This window comes from Tursiops truncatus, chromosome 5, assembly GCF_011762595.2.
Source record: "Tursiops truncatus isolate mTurTru1 chromosome 5, mTurTru1.mat.Y, whole genome shotgun sequence".
NCBI classification, from domain to species: domain Eukaryota; kingdom Metazoa; phylum Chordata; class Mammalia; order Artiodactyla; family Delphinidae; genus Tursiops; species Tursiops truncatus.
The window spans coordinates 107,417,768-107,437,455 of NC_047038.1; the positions used below are offsets into that span (position 1 = coordinate 107,417,768).

The window sequence follows — 19,688 nt, forward strand, 5'->3', positions numbered from 1 at the left end:
TTTTATTCCAAAAACAAACTCTCCTGAAATCTCTCTTGAGCTATAAATTCCCTTCCTCTGGGGCCTTCCTTACCCGAAATGGGGTGTTGATTCGGCTCGTGAGAGTATCTAGGATGTGGACGTTCTCATGCTGGTGCAACAGGATAAAACGGAGGAAGATCTCAAGTAGTGCTGGCTCAGAGATGCTACGCAGAAAAAGGTCCAGATATGCAGTTGTGGTCATGACCTCCTCCACAGTCACCTGGGACCAATGACAGAGTGAGCACAGGTGAGCATCCCCTCAATGCTCTGATACATGCCTCCTCAATGGCCCCCAGCCTCACCGCAGTGAACCCATCAAGACAAGAACACACCTGCCACAAGAACACACTTCAGAGCTTCATCTGAAGCCCATAACCTATTCACATTCCATAAAACCTCATGCTGCTTCCGCCCTTTAATTCAGTAAGGGAAAAGCAAAGGCAGAAAGAAGCAATTCAAGTGTTCCAACGACTCTAATTACCAGATGCAGTTCGAACACCATCAAGATTTTAGTGGGTAATCACAAAGGAGAAAAAAAGATAACAGAAAGTATTTCCATGGTCAGTAAGGGATTAATTATAAAGCTCAGTACAACTTGTTTCATTATTAGTCATTCAATAAACCTTTATTGGGACCTGCTATGTACAGGAGCTAGGAACATAAGAACATATTTTCTGTCTAGGAAGTTGGGTTATATATATGCTCTAGCAAACAAAATAATAATATAATAAATAGCAAATGAGAGGTCCAGACACAAAATGCTGCTGAACACAAGATGTTCAGATATGTTTCTGGAAAGTTGTAAGCCAAATTTTTATAACTGAATAATATATATATATAAGTATTATTTATAAAGTGCTATAAGAGTTTACTGCTTATGAAGTAACTGTGACTTTTTTTAATAATACAGATTACTATTTTCTATGTGGTGTGATTTTCCCACGTAGTAAAACATTGATCTTTCAGGAAACAGAACCCTCTGAACAGTCAAGTTTTTCAAGGAGCTGAGGATTTGATCCTTAAAGCATCAAAATTTTAATTTTATACATGTTTATTGGGAATATTTTAAGAGCTAATATACGTTTCTTCGTCCTCCTAAAAGCAGCATAGGGGTCATCAATTGCCTTGCCATCTGTAATATAGAAAGACTCAAACAGGGGTACGTGAAAATCACCAGGGAAACAGTTCAAAATTTCAGATTCCAACCTTACACCCTAAAAAGCTTAGAAATCTCCCCTGCCATGAGTCTACTGCACCTGATGCTAAATGAAACAGATGGTGATAATTTTTGAGTGATTATATCTTTTCTTTTCCAGTATTCCATCTTCTTTCTTCCTCCCTTTAAAAGCATTAACTGTCACTTTATCATACTGTTACTGGGCCATTCCTTTAAAAATCCATTCCTCTTCTCCTTTTCTGCCTTCAAAATCCACAAATCGGTTTAGAAACCACATCTCCAGACCTGCTATATAAGTGTAGATAGGCCTTGTGTGGATGCATCTGTGCAAAAAGGCTTAAATTACTTTTACGAATTTCTTGGTTCTTAGGGATGTTCTAGATAGATGCATTCAAATAGATAAGATATTACCAAACCACTTCTGTCTGTTTTCTTTATTCTAAGCACGGCCCCTATAGGACATCTGAATCCACTCTCAGAATCTATGGACAGCTCACCCGGCAGTACCGTGAGCGGCCCGAGCACTGCGTCGAGCCCTTCGCTCCCCAGCTCAGAGCCAATCCTGTGAGCCCTCGAACACTCAACACATCCCTGTGTCATCTGGCCAACGGTAAAGGGCTCTCCGTGGCCCAAATATAGCAAAGCAAATAGGTAAGCATCAACCGCATGGCAGATAAATTACCTCGAGAAGAGTGCTTCAAGTGGGCTGCCCTGCTTCTGAAACAAACTGCTCCTATCTTGTGTTTTCCCATGTTCGCTAGTCCCAGGCTCACGGCACTTGTAATACTGTCCTGGGACGCAAGCTGTGACTTTTTCTTTATTACTCCAGCACAATGCAAAGAGCCTAGCGCATAGAAGGTACTTAATAAGCGTTTCCTGAACAAATGACAATCCCCAAGGACCTAGCAATTTACATCTGTCAGAGTTGAGCTTAAGTTTTTAATTCCTCCCTCTTCTCTGCATGAGATCTGAAGGCCCCAGTGAGTGGGGATATTTCTTTATAAAGACCTATAGAATAACTGATGTCACCAGTATAGCTAAGGGGGAAAGTCTTTAGGCAAAAATCTAATTCCCTAACAATCTTGATCACTAGAAAAAAACTAGCACTAATCATTCCAAAGGGGCCTTGCATGTAGTTCCTGCAATACTGTTTTTTCAACTTACCTATGGAGTGCTGCTAAGCTGACACGTCACACAGAATTCCAGGAGCTGCCTCTGCATCAGTAATGCGGCATGAGTTTTTCCCCCCTTAAGTTACGCATGATCGTAATAAGCTCAAAAGCACAGCAATAAACTCTTTAGAATCTAAATCTCAGTCTTCAGGGCCAGGCATGAAAGAAGGGAATTAAGCATCTATTGTTTACTACTCTTAAGCTGGATAAATGAAAAGATTTTTTTCTTTTAAGAAATCCAAGCTGTCATTTATAAGCTAAGAGGATTTAAGAAAGCACTTGGGGGGGCGGCATTTACATAACAGGCTATAAATATTAAAAGCCCAATTCTATTAAGCATCAAGTTGCAAAGTCTTTATAAATTGAGGTCACACTCATCTTAAACTAATACCCCAACCAAGAAAATCTGGTTCCATTCTCTATCCATCTCTTCCCTCCTCCATATTCTCAGAGCCCTTAGAAGCCTTTTATCCCAGAAAATCTTCTCCTGCCCCATTACCTTACTTCTCAGAAACTTCCTCTAATCCTCCAAATAGGTAACCTCCTTAGTGAGAAAGAGACTAGAGCCTAAGTGTGATCACTTGAAAGCTAACGATGAACCACCATGGGAAGGCGGCTCTGCTGGGAAGACTGTAAAACTCAGGTTCCCCTGACGCCCCAAAGAGCAAGTACCAGCAAAACGGGAGAGCAACCTCCTCCTCGTGGTCCAATTAGGAAGGACAATTGGCTGTTGATGTAAGGAGGACCTTCTGCCTTATGGCTGACTGTCAGTATTTATTGACCTGTTCTATAAAGAACTGCAGGTAGCTATGAATTTACATAGAAATTCTACTAGAAACGGTAAACGAGGTTCTACCACATAATATGCAATAATAAAGCTTAAGAATGCTAAAGCTTAGGAACGTTCTTTCTTCTTAAAGGCAGACCGCAATGGCGGCAATGACCTAAGGAAAACTCGGTTCCCACAAACAAATAATTATCCTTGACAAGAGAGGTACAACCATGAACCCAAACAGGATATCTGTTTAGGCACTTTCACATGCTTCCTTGTCAGCCCAAGGTCTAGAATGGAGCTCTGACTCAGGTACTTAATTTTACTGCTCTCCAGTCCAGTTTAGTCTATTCTTTGAAATCTCTTTCCTGGCCACCTTCTCCACCTCCACCAGCTCTTACCTGAGCCCTCCTTCATGCCAAGTGCCCTTTACCAATCCCTTAAACTGGTGTTTTTCAAACAACAGTTTGAGACCTAAAAGTGGGTAGTAAAATCAATGTATTGGTCCACTCATGGTTTAGACCAGATTCAAATGGAAAATATTAGAGTACACTGCACGTAGCATGAGTAACTACTGTTTTGTGAAACTTTGGTATACATATTTTCTTCAAACTATATGTAATACAATATATTATGTATGTGACTTCTTACATGTTCAATAAAAAAATACACACACATGCAAATGTATAAAATAAATTTCTGGCCATGAGTTACAGTCAAAACTATCTGAAAACCACTGAAGTAGTACTGCAGTAACCCAACAAATTCACAGTCCTTTCTGCCATCCTTTCCCTACCAGTTCCTTCTACTCCAGGCCATCACCCAGCATGGCCTGAATCTGGGTGAAGTGCATGTACAGTTGAGATCGGTTCTCTGAACAGAATTTACAGTCAGTCTACTCCTTTTTATTCAAGCCTAAGAGCTCCAACAGTGCATTTTTATTTTTTAATGAAAATTTCAAGTTTGCCAGAAATGGACAAAATAGAGGTTTTGTTTTCTTTGAAAAAAGGGGGTGAGTGGGAAGGGAGGAGTTGACACTGTGCGTCACATTCCACTTCTACAAAGTCAAAACTCTCTCAAAAGTGAAGGCTAGAACCAAGCCCAGCCGTCATGCCCACTTAATGCACAGCGCAGGAGGGAAACTGAGCATATAGACATCTTGACCTTTCTGTAATCAGCTCCAGTTGGGCAATTCCATTTGCATCTAAATTAGCACCAGAATCCTCGCTGTAATGGCAGGTTTATTGTCTGTCCTGAAAAATATATTTCCCACCTGCTAATTGGGTGTGTGTGTGTGTGTGTGTGTGTGCATGTGTGTGTGTGATATCTAGTCACACTGGGACAAACAGATGGGTCCTACCTTCTGTCGCCCAGGGAGGTGTCAGCCAGTGGGATCAGGTGACTGTAGCACCCTCTCCAAGTTAGAAGCCACCCTTCCTTGGCTAGTCCTTTGGTGTAGAGGAGAAAACTAGACAAGCTAGGGTTCCTCTGGGTCCTCTGTGAGCCCTCAGCCCCAGCGGCTCCACCCAGAGAGCAGGAAACAAGGAGACCAGGGGTCCTCTGCCCACTGAAAGCAGCAGCAGGGAAGGAAAGATGAGGCTGGATTGCATGAAACAGGGGAACACAGGCTAAGACCCTTCCTGCTGCTGCTGGAGAAAGACAAGCTAACAGACAGGCAGGAGGCATGTCCACCCAAGTGCTGTCAAGGGCGGCAGCTGGATGGGCTCTTCCCATGCATCTCCTTCCCTCCAAGGATACAGAGCACAAGGAACATTCAGGAACAGAGGGAAGACAGTCACCCTGGTTCTCAGGGAGCGGCCCCACTGTTTCAGTCAAATTCAGGACAGAAAACATTCAATGATTCCAAGTCTGAAAAGAGTCTGCAGTTGATGACTGAGGCTCCCTCCTGCCTGGCTCCTTCTGCTTCTCGACCTGCAGGCACTCACTGCATTGACCCCACTGCCAGAGGCAGGCAGGGGGCCATGAGTGGACATAACATCCAAAATCCATAAGTGTGGCTATTCATTCCTAAAACACCTGAGGAAGGAGGAGATTACAGTGATGGCTACAACGACTTCAGCAATATAGCTTTAGGAAAAGATGTTAAAAATAAAGCCAGTCTCTGCCTCTTTTCCCCAGCATTTCCTCAATGTATCTGTAATACATTAAACATAATCATTAATTAAATCAATTAAATATTAATTGATTGACTACCTATGATAGGGACTAATCTCCACCGGGGCGGGTGGAGGCTGGGAGCTCTTAGGTATGATAAACCTCTCCCTGGAGAAGTCAACAAATTATTTCTAGAGCCTTTCTTTTCCTATTCTATGTGTGTATAATCTGTATCCTACTACTTCATTATAATGTAACCTATCAGAGTATAATTCAATACATGATCCGTTATATTTGAACCACATCCAATAGAATTTTGTTATTGAAATATTCCAAATATCACTAAGAAAGGTATTTCATAGCATGGCTTTCAGGTCAGAAATAACAAACTAAATATATTTTAAAATAAAATAAAAAAATATATTTTAGCTTAGAAGCAGAGATCTGAAGAGTATTCCAAAGATCATTTGATCCATCCCTTTCCTGTTACTAATTGTTCCTGTTACTAATTGTTCCAGAAAGATTCTTCTTAGTTGCAATACAAAGAACTACAAAGACAACAAGGCGGAAGAGTAAGACGTGGAGATCACCCTCCTCCCCACAAATACATCAGAAATACATCTACACATGGAACAACTCCTACAGAACACCTACTGAACACTGGCAGAAGACCTCAGACCTCCCAAAAGGCAAGAAACTCCCCACATACCTGGGTAGGGCAAAAGAAAAAACAGAGACAAAAGAATAGGGACGGGACCGCACCAGTGGGAGGGAGCTGTGAAGGAGGAAAGGTTTCCACACACTAGGAAGCCCCTTCGCGGGCGGAGACTACGGGTGGCGGAGTGGGGAGCTTCGGAGCCGTGGAGGAGAGCGCAGCAACAGGGGTGCGGGGGGCAAAGCGCAGAGATTCCCGCGCAGAGGATCGCTGCCGACCGGCACTCACCAGCCCGAGAGGCTTGTCTGCTCACCAGCCGGGGCGGGCGGGGCTGGGAGCTGAGGCTCCGGCTTGGGAGGTCAGATCCCAGGGAGAGGACTGGGGTTGGCTGCGTGAACACAGCCTGAAGGGGTTAGTGCGCCACGGCTAGCTGGGAGGGAGTCCGGGGAAAAAGTCTGGAGCTGCCGAAGAGGCAGGAGAGCATTGTTTCGGGGGCAATGAGAGGGGGTGCAAGGAGAGGGGATTAAGAGCACCGCCTAAACGAGCTCCAGAGATGGGCGTGAGATGCTAAGGCTGCTGCTGCAGCCACCAAGAAGCCTGTGTGTGAGCACAGGTCACTATCCACACCTTCCCTCCCGGGAGCCTGTGCAGCCCACCACTGCCAGGGTCCCGTGATCCAGGGACAACTCCCCGGAGAGAACACATGGTGCGCCTCAGGCTGTTGCAATGTCACGCCGGCCTCTGCCGCTGCAGGCTCGTCCTGCATCCGTACCCCTCCCTCCCGCCGGCCTGAGTGAGCCAGAGCCCCCGAATCAGCTGCTCCTTTAACCCCGTCCTGTCTGAGCAAAGAACAGACGCCCTCTGGTGACCTACACGCAGAGGTGGGGCCAATCCAAAGCTGAACCCCAGGAGCTGTGCAAACAAAGAAGAGAAAGGGAAATCTCTCCCAGCAGCCTCAGGAGCAGCGGATTAAATCTCCACAATCACCTTGATGTACCCTGCTTCTGTGGAATACCTGAATAGACAACAAATCAGTCCAAAATTGAGGTGGTGGACTTCGGGAGCTACGACATATATTTTTTTCCTTTTTCTCTTTTTGTGAGTGTGTATGTGTATGCTTCTTCGTGTGATTTTGTCTGTATAGCTTTGTTTTTATTTGTCCTATGGTTCTGTCTGTCCGTTTTTTGGGGGTTTTTTAGTATAGTTTTTAGCGCTTGTTGTCATTGGTGGATTTGTTTTTTGGTTTGCTTGCTCTTCTTTTTTTTATTACTTTTTAATTTTTTATTTTTAATAATTATTTTTTATTTTAATAACTTTGTTTTATTTTATTTTTCTTTCTTTTTCCTCTCCCTTTTCTTGTGAGCCATGTGGCTGACAGGGTCTTGGTGCTCCCGCCAGATGTCAGGCCTGAACTTCTCAGGTGGGAGAGCCGAGTTCAGGACATTGGTCCACCAGACACCTCCCAGCTCCACGTAATATCAAACAGCGAAAGCTCTCCCAGAGATTTCCATCTCAACACTAAGACCCAGCTCCACTCAACGACCAGCAAGCTACAGTGCTGGACACCCCATGCCAAACAACTAGCAAAACAGGAACACAACCCCACTGATTAGCAGACAGGCTGCCTAAAATCATAATAAGGTCACACACACCCCAAAACACACCACCAGATGCAGTTCTGCCCACGAGAAAGACAAGATCCAGTATCAGAACACAGGCACTAGTCCCCTCCACCAGGAAGCCTACACAACCCACTGAACCAATCTTACCCACTGGGGGCGGACTTCCAAAAACAAAGGGAACTACGAACCTGCAGGCTGCGAAAAGGAGACCCCAAACACAGTAAGTTAAGCAAAATGAGAAGACAAACACACAGCAGATGAAGGAGCAAGGTAAAAACCAACCAGACCAAACAAATGAAGAGGAAATAGGCAGTCTGCCTGAAAAAGAATTCCAAGTAATGACAGTAAAGATGATGCAAAATCTTGGAAATGGAGAAAATACAAAAAACATTTAACAAGGGCCTAGAAGAACTAAAGAGGAAACAAACAATGATGAACAACACAATAAATGAAATTAAAAATTCTCTAGAAGGAATCAATAGCAGAATAACTGAGGCAGAAGAATGGATAAGTGACCTGGAAGATAAAAGAGTGGAAATAACGACTGCAGAACAGAATAAAGAAAAAAGAATGAAAAGAATTGAGGACAGTCTCAGAGACCTCTGGGATAATAGTAAACACACCAACATTCGAATTATACGGGTCCCAGAAGAAGAAGAGAAAAAGAAACGGACTGAGAAAATATTTGAAGAGATTGTAGTTGAAAACTTTCCTAATATGGGAAAGGAAATAGTTAATCAAGTCCAGGAAGCACAGAGAGTTCCATACAGGATAAATCCAAGGAGAAACACGCCAAGACACATATTAATGAAACTATCAAAAATTAAATACAAAGAAAAAATATTAAAAGCAGCAAGGGAAAAACAACAAATAAAATACAAGGGAATCCCCATAAGGTTAATAGCTGATCTTTCAGCAGAAACTCTCCAAGCCAGAAGGGAGTGGCAGGACATCTTTAAAGAGATGAAAGGGAAAAACCTACAACCAAGATTGCTCTACCCAGCAAGGATCTCAATCAGATTAAACAGAGAAATTAAAACCTTTACAGACAAGCAAAAGCTAAGAGAATCCAGCACCACCAAACCAGCCTTAAATGCTAAAGGAACTTCTCTAGGCAGGAAACACAAGAGAAGGAAAAGACCTGCAATAACAAACCCAAAACAATTAAGAAAATGGGAATAGGAACATACATATCGATAATTACCTTAAATCTAAATGGATTAAATGCTCCAACCAAAAGACACAGACTGGCCGAATGGATACAAAAACAAGACCCATATAAATGCTGTTTACAAGAGACCCACTTCAGACCTAGGGACACATACAGACTGAAAGTGAGGGGATGGAAAAAGATATTCCATGCAAATGGAAATCAAAAGAAAGCTGGAGTAGCAATTCTCATATCAGACAAAATACACTTTAAAACAAAGACTATTACAAGAGACAAAGAAGGACACTACATAATGGTCAAGGGATCAATCCAAGAAGAAGATATAACAATTGTAAATATTTATGCACCCAACATAGGAGCACCTCAATACATAAGGCAAATTCTAACAGCCATAAAAGAGGAAATCAAGAGTAACACAATCATAGTAGGGGACCTTAACACCCCACTTTCACCAATGGACAGACCATCCAAAATGAAAATAAATAAGGAAACACAAGCTTTAAATGATACACTAAAGAAGATGTACTTAATTGATATTTATAGGACATCCCATCCAAAAACAACAGAATACACTTTCTTTTCAAGTGCTCATGGAACACTCTCCAGGATAGATCATACCTTGGGTCACAAATCAAGCCTTGGTTAATTTAAGAAAATTGAAATCACATCAAGTATCTTTTCCAACCACAACGCTATGAGACTAGATATCAATTACAGGAAAAACATCTGTAAAAACTACAAACACATGGAGGCTAAACAATACACTACTTAATAACCAAGAGATCACTGAAGAAATCACAGAGGAAATCAAAAAATACCTAAAAACACATGACAATGAAAACACAATGACCTAAAACCTATGGGATGGAGCAAAAGCAGTTCTAAGACGGAAGTTTATAGCAATACAATCCTACCTCAAGAAACAAGAAACATCTCAAACAGACAACCTAACCTTACACCTAAAGCAATTAGAGAAAGAAGAACAAAAAAACCCCAAAGTTAGCAGAAGGAAAGAAATCATAAAGATCAGATCAGAAATAAATGATAAAGAAATGAAGGAAACAATAGCAAATCAGTAAAACTAAAAGCTGGTTCTTTGAGAAGATAAAGAAAATCGATAAACCATTAGCCAGACTCATCAAGAAAAAAAGGGAGAAGTCTCAAATCAATATAATTAGAAATGAAAAAGGAGAAGTAACAACTGACACTGCAGAAATACAAAGGATCATGAGAGATTGCTATAAGCAACTCTGGCAATAAAATGGAGAACCTGGAAGAAACAGACAATTCTTAGAAAAGCACAACCTTCCAAGACTGAACCAGGAAGAAACAGAAAATATAAACAGACCAAGCACAAGCACTGAAATTGAGACTGTGATTAAAAATCATCCAACAAACAAAGGCCCAGGACCAGACGGCTTCACAGGTGAATTATATCAAACATTTAGAGAAGAGCTTACACCTATCTTTCTCAAACTCTTCCAAAATATAGTACAGGGAGGAACACTTCCAAATTCATTCTATGAGACCACCATCACCCTGATACCAAAACCAGACAAAGAAGTCACAAAGAAAGAAAACTACAGGCCAATATCACTGATAAACATAGATGCAAAAATGCTCAACAAAATACTAGCAAACAGAATCCAACAGCACATTAAAAGGATGATACACCATGATCAAATGGGGTTTATCCCAGGAATGCAAGGATTCTTCAATATACACAAATAAATCAATGTGATACACCATATTAACAAACTGAAGGAGAAAAACCATATGATCATCTCAATAGATGCAGAAAAAGCTTTCAACAAAATTCAACACCCAATTATGATAAAAACCCTCCAGAAAGTAGGCATAGAGGGAACTTACCTCAACGTAATAAAGGCCATATATGACAAACCCACAACCAACATCGTTCTCAATGGGGAAAAACTTAAACCATTTTCACTAAGATCAGGAACAAGACAAGGTTGCCCACCCTCACCACTATTATTCAACATCGTTTTGGAAGTTTTACACACAGCAATCAGAAGAAGAAAAAGAAAGAAAAGGAATCCAAATTGGAAAAGAAGAAGTAAAGCTGTCACTGTTTGCAGATGACATGATACTAAACCCAGAGAATCCTAAAGACGCTACCAGAAAACTACTAGAGGTAAACAATGAATTTGGTAAAGCAGCAGGATACAAAATTAATGCACAGAAATCTCTTGCATTCCTATATATTAATGATGAAAAATATGACAGAGAAATTAAGGAAACGCTCCCATTTATCACTGCAACAAAAAGAATAAAATGCCTAAGAATAAACCTACCTAAGGAGACAAAAGACCTGTATGCAGAAAACTATAAGACACTGATGAAAGAAATTAAAGACGATACCAACAGATGGAGATATACACCATGTTTTTGGATTGGAAGAATCAACATTGTGAAAATGACTAAAATACCCAAAGCAATCTACAGATTGCAATCCCCATCAAACTACCGATGGCATTTCTCACAGAACTAGAACAAAAAATTTCACAATTTGTATGGTAACACAAAAGACCCTGAATAGCCAAAGCAATCTTAAGAAAGAAAAATGAACTGGAGGAATCAGGCTCCCTGACTTCAGACTATACTACAAAGCTACAGTAATCAAGACAGTATGGTACTGGCACAAAAACAGAAATATACATCAATAAAAAGGATAGAAAGCCCAGAGATAAACCCACACACATATGGTCACCTTACTTTTGATAAAGGAGGCAAGAATATACAACGGAGAAAAGACAGCCTCTTCAATAAGTGGTGCTGGGAAAACTGGACAGCTACATGTAAAAGAATGAAATTAGAACACTCCCGAACACCATACACGAAAATAAGCACAAAATGGCTTAAAGAAGGGCTTCCCTGGTGGCGCAGTGGTTGAGAGTCTGCCTGCCGATGCAGGGGACACGGGTTCGTGTCCCGGTCCGGGAGGATCCCACATGCCGTGGAGCGGCTAGGCCCGTGAGCCATGGCCGCTGGGCCTGCGCATCTGGAGCCTGTGCTCCGCAACGGGAGAGACCACAACAGTGAGAGGCCCGCGTATCGCAAAAAAAAAAAAAAAAAAAAGGATTAAAGACCTAAATTTAAGGCCAGACACTATCGAACTCTTAGAGGAAAACATAGGCAGAACATTCTATGACATAAATCACAGCAAGATCCTTTTTGACCTACCTCCTAGAGAAATGGAAATAAAAACAAAAATAAACAAATGGGACCTAATGAAACTTAAAAACTTTTGCACAGCAAAGGAAACCATAAACAAGATGAAAAGACAACCCTCAGAATGGGAGAAAATATTTGCAAATGAAGCAACTGACAAAGGATTAATCTCCAAAATTTACAAGCAGCTCATGCAGCTCAATATCAAAAAAACAAACAACCCAATCCAAAAATGGGCAGACAACATTTCTCCAGAGAAGATATACAGATTGCCAACAAACACATGAAAGGATGCTCAATATCACTAATCATTAGAGAAATGCAAATCAAAACTACAATGAGGTATCACCTCACACCAGTCAGAATGGCCATCATCAAAAAGTCTACAAACAATAAATGCTGGAGAGGGTGTGGAGAAAAGGGAACCCTCTTGCACTGCTGGTGGGAATGTCAACTGATACAGCCACTACCGAGAACAGTATGGAGGTTCCTGAAAAACTAAAAATAGAACTACCATGCAACCCAGCAATCCCACTACTGGGCATATACCCTGAGAAAACCATAATTCAAAAAGAGTCATGTACCACAATGTTCACTGCAGCTCTATTTACAATAGCCAGGACATGGAAGCAACCTATGTGTTCATAGACAGATGAATGGATAAAGAAGATGTGGCATATATATACAGTGGAATATTACTCAGCCATAAAAGGAAATGAAACTGAGTTTTTTGTAGTGAGGTGGATGGACCTAGAGTCTGTCATACAGAGTGAAGTAAGTCAGAAAGAGAAAAACAAATATTGTATGCTAAAACATATATGTGGAATCTAAAAAAAAAAAAATTGTTCTGAAGAACCTAGGGGCAGGACAGGAATAAAGATGCAGACGTAGAGAATGGACTTGAGGACACAGGGAGGGGCAAGGGTAATCTGGGACGAAGTGAGAGAGCGGCATGGACTTATATATACTACCAAATGTAAAACAGATAGCTAGTGAGAAGCAGCTGCATAGCACAGGGAGATCAGCTCAGTGTTTTGTGACCACCTAGAGGGGTTCGACAGGGAGGGTGAGAGGGAGATGCAAGATGGAGGAGATATGGCGATATATGTATAGCTGATTCACTTTGTTATAAAGCAGAAACCAACACACCATTGTAAAGCAATTATACTCCAATAAAGATGTTTTAAAAAAATACTACAACAATATCACTGATCAGTTTTTGAGCACCAATGTGTAATTAAGGACTATTCTCATCATATTGTTTCAGCCCTTTGAGTCCACACCATCTCAGGAGAACTGAGTTGGCCTACACAGAAAAGAAAACTTATTGGAAGGAGCCTGGGGTAGGTTAACAGAATCTCCAGAAGCCTGGAAAGCAAGCTTAGAGAAGAAGGGAGGTCTGATGGTTGCCGACCAAAGGCAATCAGACAGGGGATGACACAGCTTCCTTTGGCAACGCAGCTCAGGAGGTCTCTGCAATCAAGAAAGCACGCCTCAGTGTACAGGAAGATTCCAGCTGCTATAATTTAAAGTGTGCCTTACTCTGCCATCACGTTAAGAAGTGGTGATAGGGAAATGCTGTCTCCCAAAACTCAACTTCCCATCCTATTCTAGGATTCTTATTAAACCTCTCAGCTTCCTCTTTTCTAGACTGAGTCCATTCCCCTTCTCAATTTTCTTAATGCATTCATCCATCCTTTAAGATTGCAAACTTACTGTGTCTGACCTACAGTGTGAATTCTCAAAACACTTGGTAGAGCAGCAGGGACCCAAAGGATAATCAATAAATGTGTTAAGATGGAAATCAGCTGCCCTGTTACTAATAAAAGAACAAATGTGGTCTTCACAGCCCACGTTAAGGATGTCTTCATTAGCAAGGTAGTTAGATTAATTTGAAGATACGTGAACAGCAAAGGAAATCTTCCTTTTATAGTGAATAACATTTCACTGAAAATAAGGAGCCAAACTCACGCCAAGCTCTTGATTATGGCTACCGAGAAAAGTGACCCATTGGGAAAAAGGAAATGCTTCCTCGGGCTTCCCCCTAATTTCTCTCCTTGATTAACAAGACAATACTATTGAATTCTGATAAGACTGACACTAAACCCAGCGGTGGAGGGGAAATGGCTCGTGGGCCAGTCTCAACAAGCAGCTTCTTTAGAATGAAGTATTTGAGAACAGTTATAAGGTGGTGGCCTCCAATGCCTGCCGCTCCCACCCCCCAGTCAATCTGCCTGCTGCATTCCATGTATTATTTGGGGATGGCATTTTATACACAGACAATTTTCCTAGACACCAAAACTATAACAAAAGCAAGTTCTGACGATGAAGGACGGATTTCACTCCCGGCTTAATTTTCCATGAGAGATGGAAAGACCTCAACACAGGGAAGACTGAGAAAACACACAGGTGTCTGCCCCCAACAAATTCAATAATTCTAGTCTTTCTAGTTGTTTTTCTCTGTTATCCCAAACCTGCTCATCGTCAGGCACTGGACGATCACAGGGTAAGGCACACAGAGGGGCATCCTGTCAGAATTATTCTTTCTCTCTCTCACCTAAAATGCAAGTCAGACATAAAAATGATGGGAGAGCAGGCCCTTAAAAGAAGTTAGTGTACATATGACAACTTTCTATGCTATTATGTAATCTTCTGTTTACTGGAAGAGTCCATTGAGTCAACCTCCCCAGCCATGTAACTAAATCACTTTCAGAATAAGGAAATGAATAAATAAAATAAAATACACAATTTTTTAACCAAGTTAGTGTGGGACAAAAGAAAATTATACCAAGAAGGTAAAATAAGCAGACTGTAAGCTTCCTTTCTGTTCTCCTTGCTTTTTGGTTTTCTTACAACTACTTGAAGAAAAACTTGCGGGGCATTTGTTGCTGATACACTTTTAATGGTCTCTTAGGAGAGTGCAGGGAAAGAAGAAAAGATTTACACCAACTTCCAGACCAGATTCTCCCTCGCCTCTCCACATCTGTTTCCAAGACAAATACCGACTGGCTGCCTTAGATAAGGTGGAGTTTTGTGTGAGTTATTTTTTGTGTTTCTCTGTGTAGAGTAGGTGGGACCCTTCCTATCTTTTCATAAGCCTGATGCTTAAGAACTGAATCCTTTGGTACTGCATTATCTCCCGCATGCACTTGTTGAAAAAGAAAAGAAGTGTGATTTTCCATTTCAAATCAAAAAGTAAGTGTAAGCTTAATTTATAGCCCTAATTTTCCTCTCCTGCAACAGAAGAAAAGTGACGTGAAGAACTACAGCGAGGTCAAAGATGCGGAGGCTTCACAGTACCTGGGACCTGCTCAAATGCTAAAACGTTTACCGTGTGTGTGTGTGTGTGTGTGTGTGTGTGTATGTGTGTGTGTGTGTGTGTGTGTGTGTTTAAGACAAGGAATACAGGTTTGTCTCCTAACTTCTATAGATTTTTTTTTCAAGTATAGTTGACTTACAATATTGTGTTAGTTTCAGGTGTACAGTATACTGATTCAGTATTTTTGCAGATTATATATTCCATTATAGGTTGTTACAAGATAATGGGTATAATTTCCTGTGCTCTACAGTATATCCTTGCTACTTACTAACTTCTATAATTTTTAAAGTAGCAAATCTAGGGAAGAAGAGCTGTCCCAGAAAAAGGGGCAGAACCAGGTATATCTAGGGTCACCTGTAGACTACCTGGCACCCTGCCTCTGAGTCAAAACCAGCCCGTATAGTGCAAGTCTGTGAAGCAGTAAAAGCCACGCCCCCCCACTGGCCCCCGCCACCCGGCAGAGTCACCACCAGGGCCACAGTTTGGAAGTAGACGGCTCTGCCAGAGAGCAGCAGTGCCTGCTGCCCATTAGATCAAGGTGCCCGTGCTGCAGGTGGACACGTCCACCTGGACACGCGAGGCCACAGTCAAGCAGGAGGTGCACTTCGTTTCCCCCTCTGCCTGCTTAGCTGGGCATCCCTGTGCAGTGGACAATCTGCACAAGCCTATGCCCGGCCAGCCGGCGCTTTTTCAGTCATTACAATAACAGAAACTTCCAGCTGCCCATCAATAGAAACAAGATTTTGTTAACATGTGAGAAATGCTGAGGTTTGGGGTAGGCACTTCTAAATGTCCCCCGATACTCAGTCTCCCTTTCTTCCTTGGGAATAAACCCTAACTTTAGAGCTAAAAAACTACATTTCCCTTCTTCCTTTGCATCTAGGTGGGGCGGCATACGTCTTGGCCAGAGAGGTGTAAACAGAATTGGTGGATATAACAGGAAGAGATTATTAAAGGGAGTTTTCTGTTATCTACAGTTAAACCCTATGCAAACTGATACAGTGTCTTCTCTGAAAATAAGATGATTTGCTTTGTAAGTAAACTGCTAAAGAGATCTCATCTGCTGCATTTAGAACAGTGACTCCCATATACTGGGTACTCAAAATAGAAAAGAATGTTCTATACCAAGAGAAGACCAACTAATGTTTGCAGCACATGATAAAGCAGAAACGTAGCATCAAGACTAATTTCATAACCCAATTCCAAATAATCCTTCAAAAAATGATAACTGTCTTTTTCAAACTTTTTCAAACCACGACCCATCATAAGAATTATATTTTATGTAAAATAGATAGCTAGTGGGAAGCAGCCGCATAGCACAGGGAGATCAGCTCAGTGCTTTGTGACCACCTAGAGGGGTGGGATAGGGAGGATGGGAGGGAGGGAGACGCAAGAGGGAAGAGATATGGGAACATATGTTTATGTATAGCTGATTCACTTTGTTATAAAGCAGAAACTAGCACACCATTGTAAAGCAATTATACTCCAATAAAGATGTTAACAAAAAAAGAATTATATTTTACAATAATATATGATATTTACCATTACTAAACACAATGCACTCTGATATTTTCTATTTTATTCTGTTTTGAAGTGCTAACTGTGACCTACTCAACTGACTTTGTGACTCATTAATGTGACAAGACTCAGTGTTTAAAACTCTGTTTCATATATATATATATATATATATATATATTTACTTACCTGTTAAATTTTCTGTCAACTACTAAATGAATAAGAACCAACACTGAAGTATAAGTTTTTAATTTAAAATGTAATGGAAAGAAACAGTGGTAGAAATAACCAAAACATTGTGCTTATTTTGTTTGACATTTTTATACGATATTTAAATATGATCACTGAAGTCCTGGGGCCCCTACAACATAAAACAAATATTGAATCTGCACGGGGAAAACCTGCTGGGAACTTAGGAGGAGCAGAGAGCTGGTGAGGTGACCCAGCCTCCTCTGGTCTCTACTCCTGCTTTCTGCTCCTCCCGGACAATGGGCAGCATCCTCTCTCTGCACCCAGCAAAGCCAGGCTGTCCTTGCTCCAAGCTTGGTTCCTAACTTTCTACCCTGGGTGGGTAAATACTTGTGTTAGCCGTTCTTTCTTTCCCGAGCAGGAATTCAAAAGTGTACTTCCTTTCTAAGCTGGAATTCTCAGAATCTAGAGATAATAATTTAGGAAAGAAAAAGGGCATTTTCAAAAGGTAGTTGACATGGACTGCAGTGGGAATACAAAACACTTGCACCTTAACCTTTAGGAGCTGGGGACCTTGGGCAAGTCAAGTAATCTTCGGCGTATCAACTGCTGTGGCTGTACACCAAGCATGGAGCCTCTGACCTGCTGCGTCATCTCGCGTAGGAAGTTTACCATATGTTAACGAAGAAGGTCAACAAGGAGATGTGGTGACAGCTTCTGTGAAAAGCGCTTTTCTCCCCAGATTTTGGTGAGAACATAAAGACGTGAGTCTCTACAACATAATAGAAAAGCACTTTGGAACACTTCGAGGACAGCATAATATAAATGTAAAGCTGCCACATCAACCTTCTGTGGATAAGATAATGTTAAGGAACTGAAGCATCTATTCCGTATCCTCTATTCCTCTCACAAATAGAGGAATAAGCTCTATTCCTCACAGACTCTGGACTGAACTTTTCCAATCAGAAGCCTTAGTGTTCTCAGCTGGAAAATGATGGTTTGAATTAGATGATCTCTCCTCTCAGTTCCCAAAATCTGAGATTCTTTGATTCCATGTGAGTGGCATGAAACAAGAGCTAATTTCAGTTCTTTGTCTTGGTAATTTTATCTTCCAGCATAACAAACACCTAACTCTATTCTAGTGCAGTGCTAAGGGTGCTAGCCACTGTTTTTTGATACATTTTTTTAACCAACTACATATTTATTGAGTGCTGTTCATGTGTACAATATACTAGCAGCTGAGGGTACATAAAAGAAGTATAAGAAACAGCCTGTCCCTCATGGTACTTAGAGCAGCTGGCTGGTGAAATTCACGTGATGAGACAAGTGCTAGACTGCCTGGTCCGTGGTCAAAAGCACAGCAGCAGTTTAGGGATGAGAGAAAGCAGTGTGTGTTTAAGTGCAAGGTGGTAACCAATATGGGGACTGTACTGGGATTTAACAGATGAACATATTCTGGACAAACAGACAGGTGGTAGAAAGAATAATCTAGCAGGAACATGGTAATAAGCATACAGGACCATGAGGGCACTGCTCTGACTTCAGATTTGCACTTGAAAATCATGGGGATGGTGGTCTCGTAGAATGAGTTTGGAGTGTTCCTCCCTCTGCTATATTTTGGAAGAGTTTGAGAAGGATAGGTGTTAGCTCTTCTCTAAATGTTTGATAGAATTCGCCTGTGAAGCCATCTGGTCCTGGGCTTTTGTTTGTTGGAAGATTTTTTTTTTTTCCTTCGGTACGCGGGCCTCTCACTGTTGTGGCCTCTCTCGTTGCGGAGCACAGGCTCCGGACGCACAAGCTCAGCAGCCATGGCTCACGGGCCCAGCCGCTCCGCGGCATGTGGGATCTTCCCGGACCGGGGCACGAACCCGCGTCCCCTGCATTGGCAGGCGGACTCTCAACCACTGCGCCACCAGGGAAGCCCTATTGGAAGATTTTTAATCACAGTCTCAATTTCAGTGCCGGTGATTGGTCTGTTTATATTTTCTATTTCTTCCTGGTTCAGTCTCAGAAGGCTGTGCTTTTCTAAGAATTTGTCCACTTCTTCCAGGTTGCCCATTTTATTGGCATATAGCTGCTTGTGGTAATCTCTAATGATCGTTTGTATTTCTGCAGTGTCAGTTGTTACGTCTCCTTTCTCATTTCTAATTCTATTGATTTGAGTCTTCTCCTGTTTGTTCTTCATGAGTCTGGCTAACGGTTTATCATTCTGTTTATCTTCCCAAAGAACCAGCTTTTAATTTATTGATCTTTGCTATTGTTTTCTTCATTTCTTTTTCATTTATTTCTGATCTGATCTTTATGCCAGACAAAGATGTCACAAAGAAAGAAAACTACAGGCCAATATCACTGATGAACATAGGTGCAAAAATCCTCAACAAAATACTAGCAAACAGAATCCAACAGCGCATTAAAAGGATCACACACCATGATCAAGTGGGGTTTATCCCAGGAATGCAAGGATTCTTCAATATATGCAAATCAAGCAATGTGACAGAGCATATTAACAAACTGAAGGAGAAAAACCATATGATCATCGCAATAGATGCAGAAAAAGCTTTCGACAAAATTCAACACCCATTTATGATAAAAACCCTCAGGAAGTAGGCATAGAGGGAACTTACCTCAACATAATACAGGCCATATATGACAAACCCACAGCCAACATCGTTCTCAATGGTGAAAAACTGAAACCATTTCCTCTAAGATTAGGAACGAGAAAAGGTTGTCCACACTCACCAGTATTATTCAACATCGTTTTGGAAGTT

At 41.5% G+C, this 19,688-nt stretch overlaps 1 protein-coding gene across 17 annotated transcripts in view; it reads right to left on the reverse strand.

The window, feature by feature from the left end:
• FHIP1A (FHF complex subunit HOOK interacting protein 1A) overlaps nt 1-19,688 on the reverse strand; it is a 277,537-nt gene that overhangs the window by 41,387 nt on the left and 216,462 nt on the right. For 15 of the 17 annotated variants that reach the window (XM_073805506.1, XM_073805502.1, XM_073805510.1 and 12 more), the window contains one exon: nt 74-241. The exons of the other annotated variants lie outside the window; for them this stretch is intronic. In XM_073805506.1, the coding sequence (XP_073661607.1) occupies nt 74-241 (168 nt within the window). The remainder of the gene's footprint in view (nt 1-73; nt 242-19,688) is intronic. 17 annotated transcript variants of the gene reach the window in all.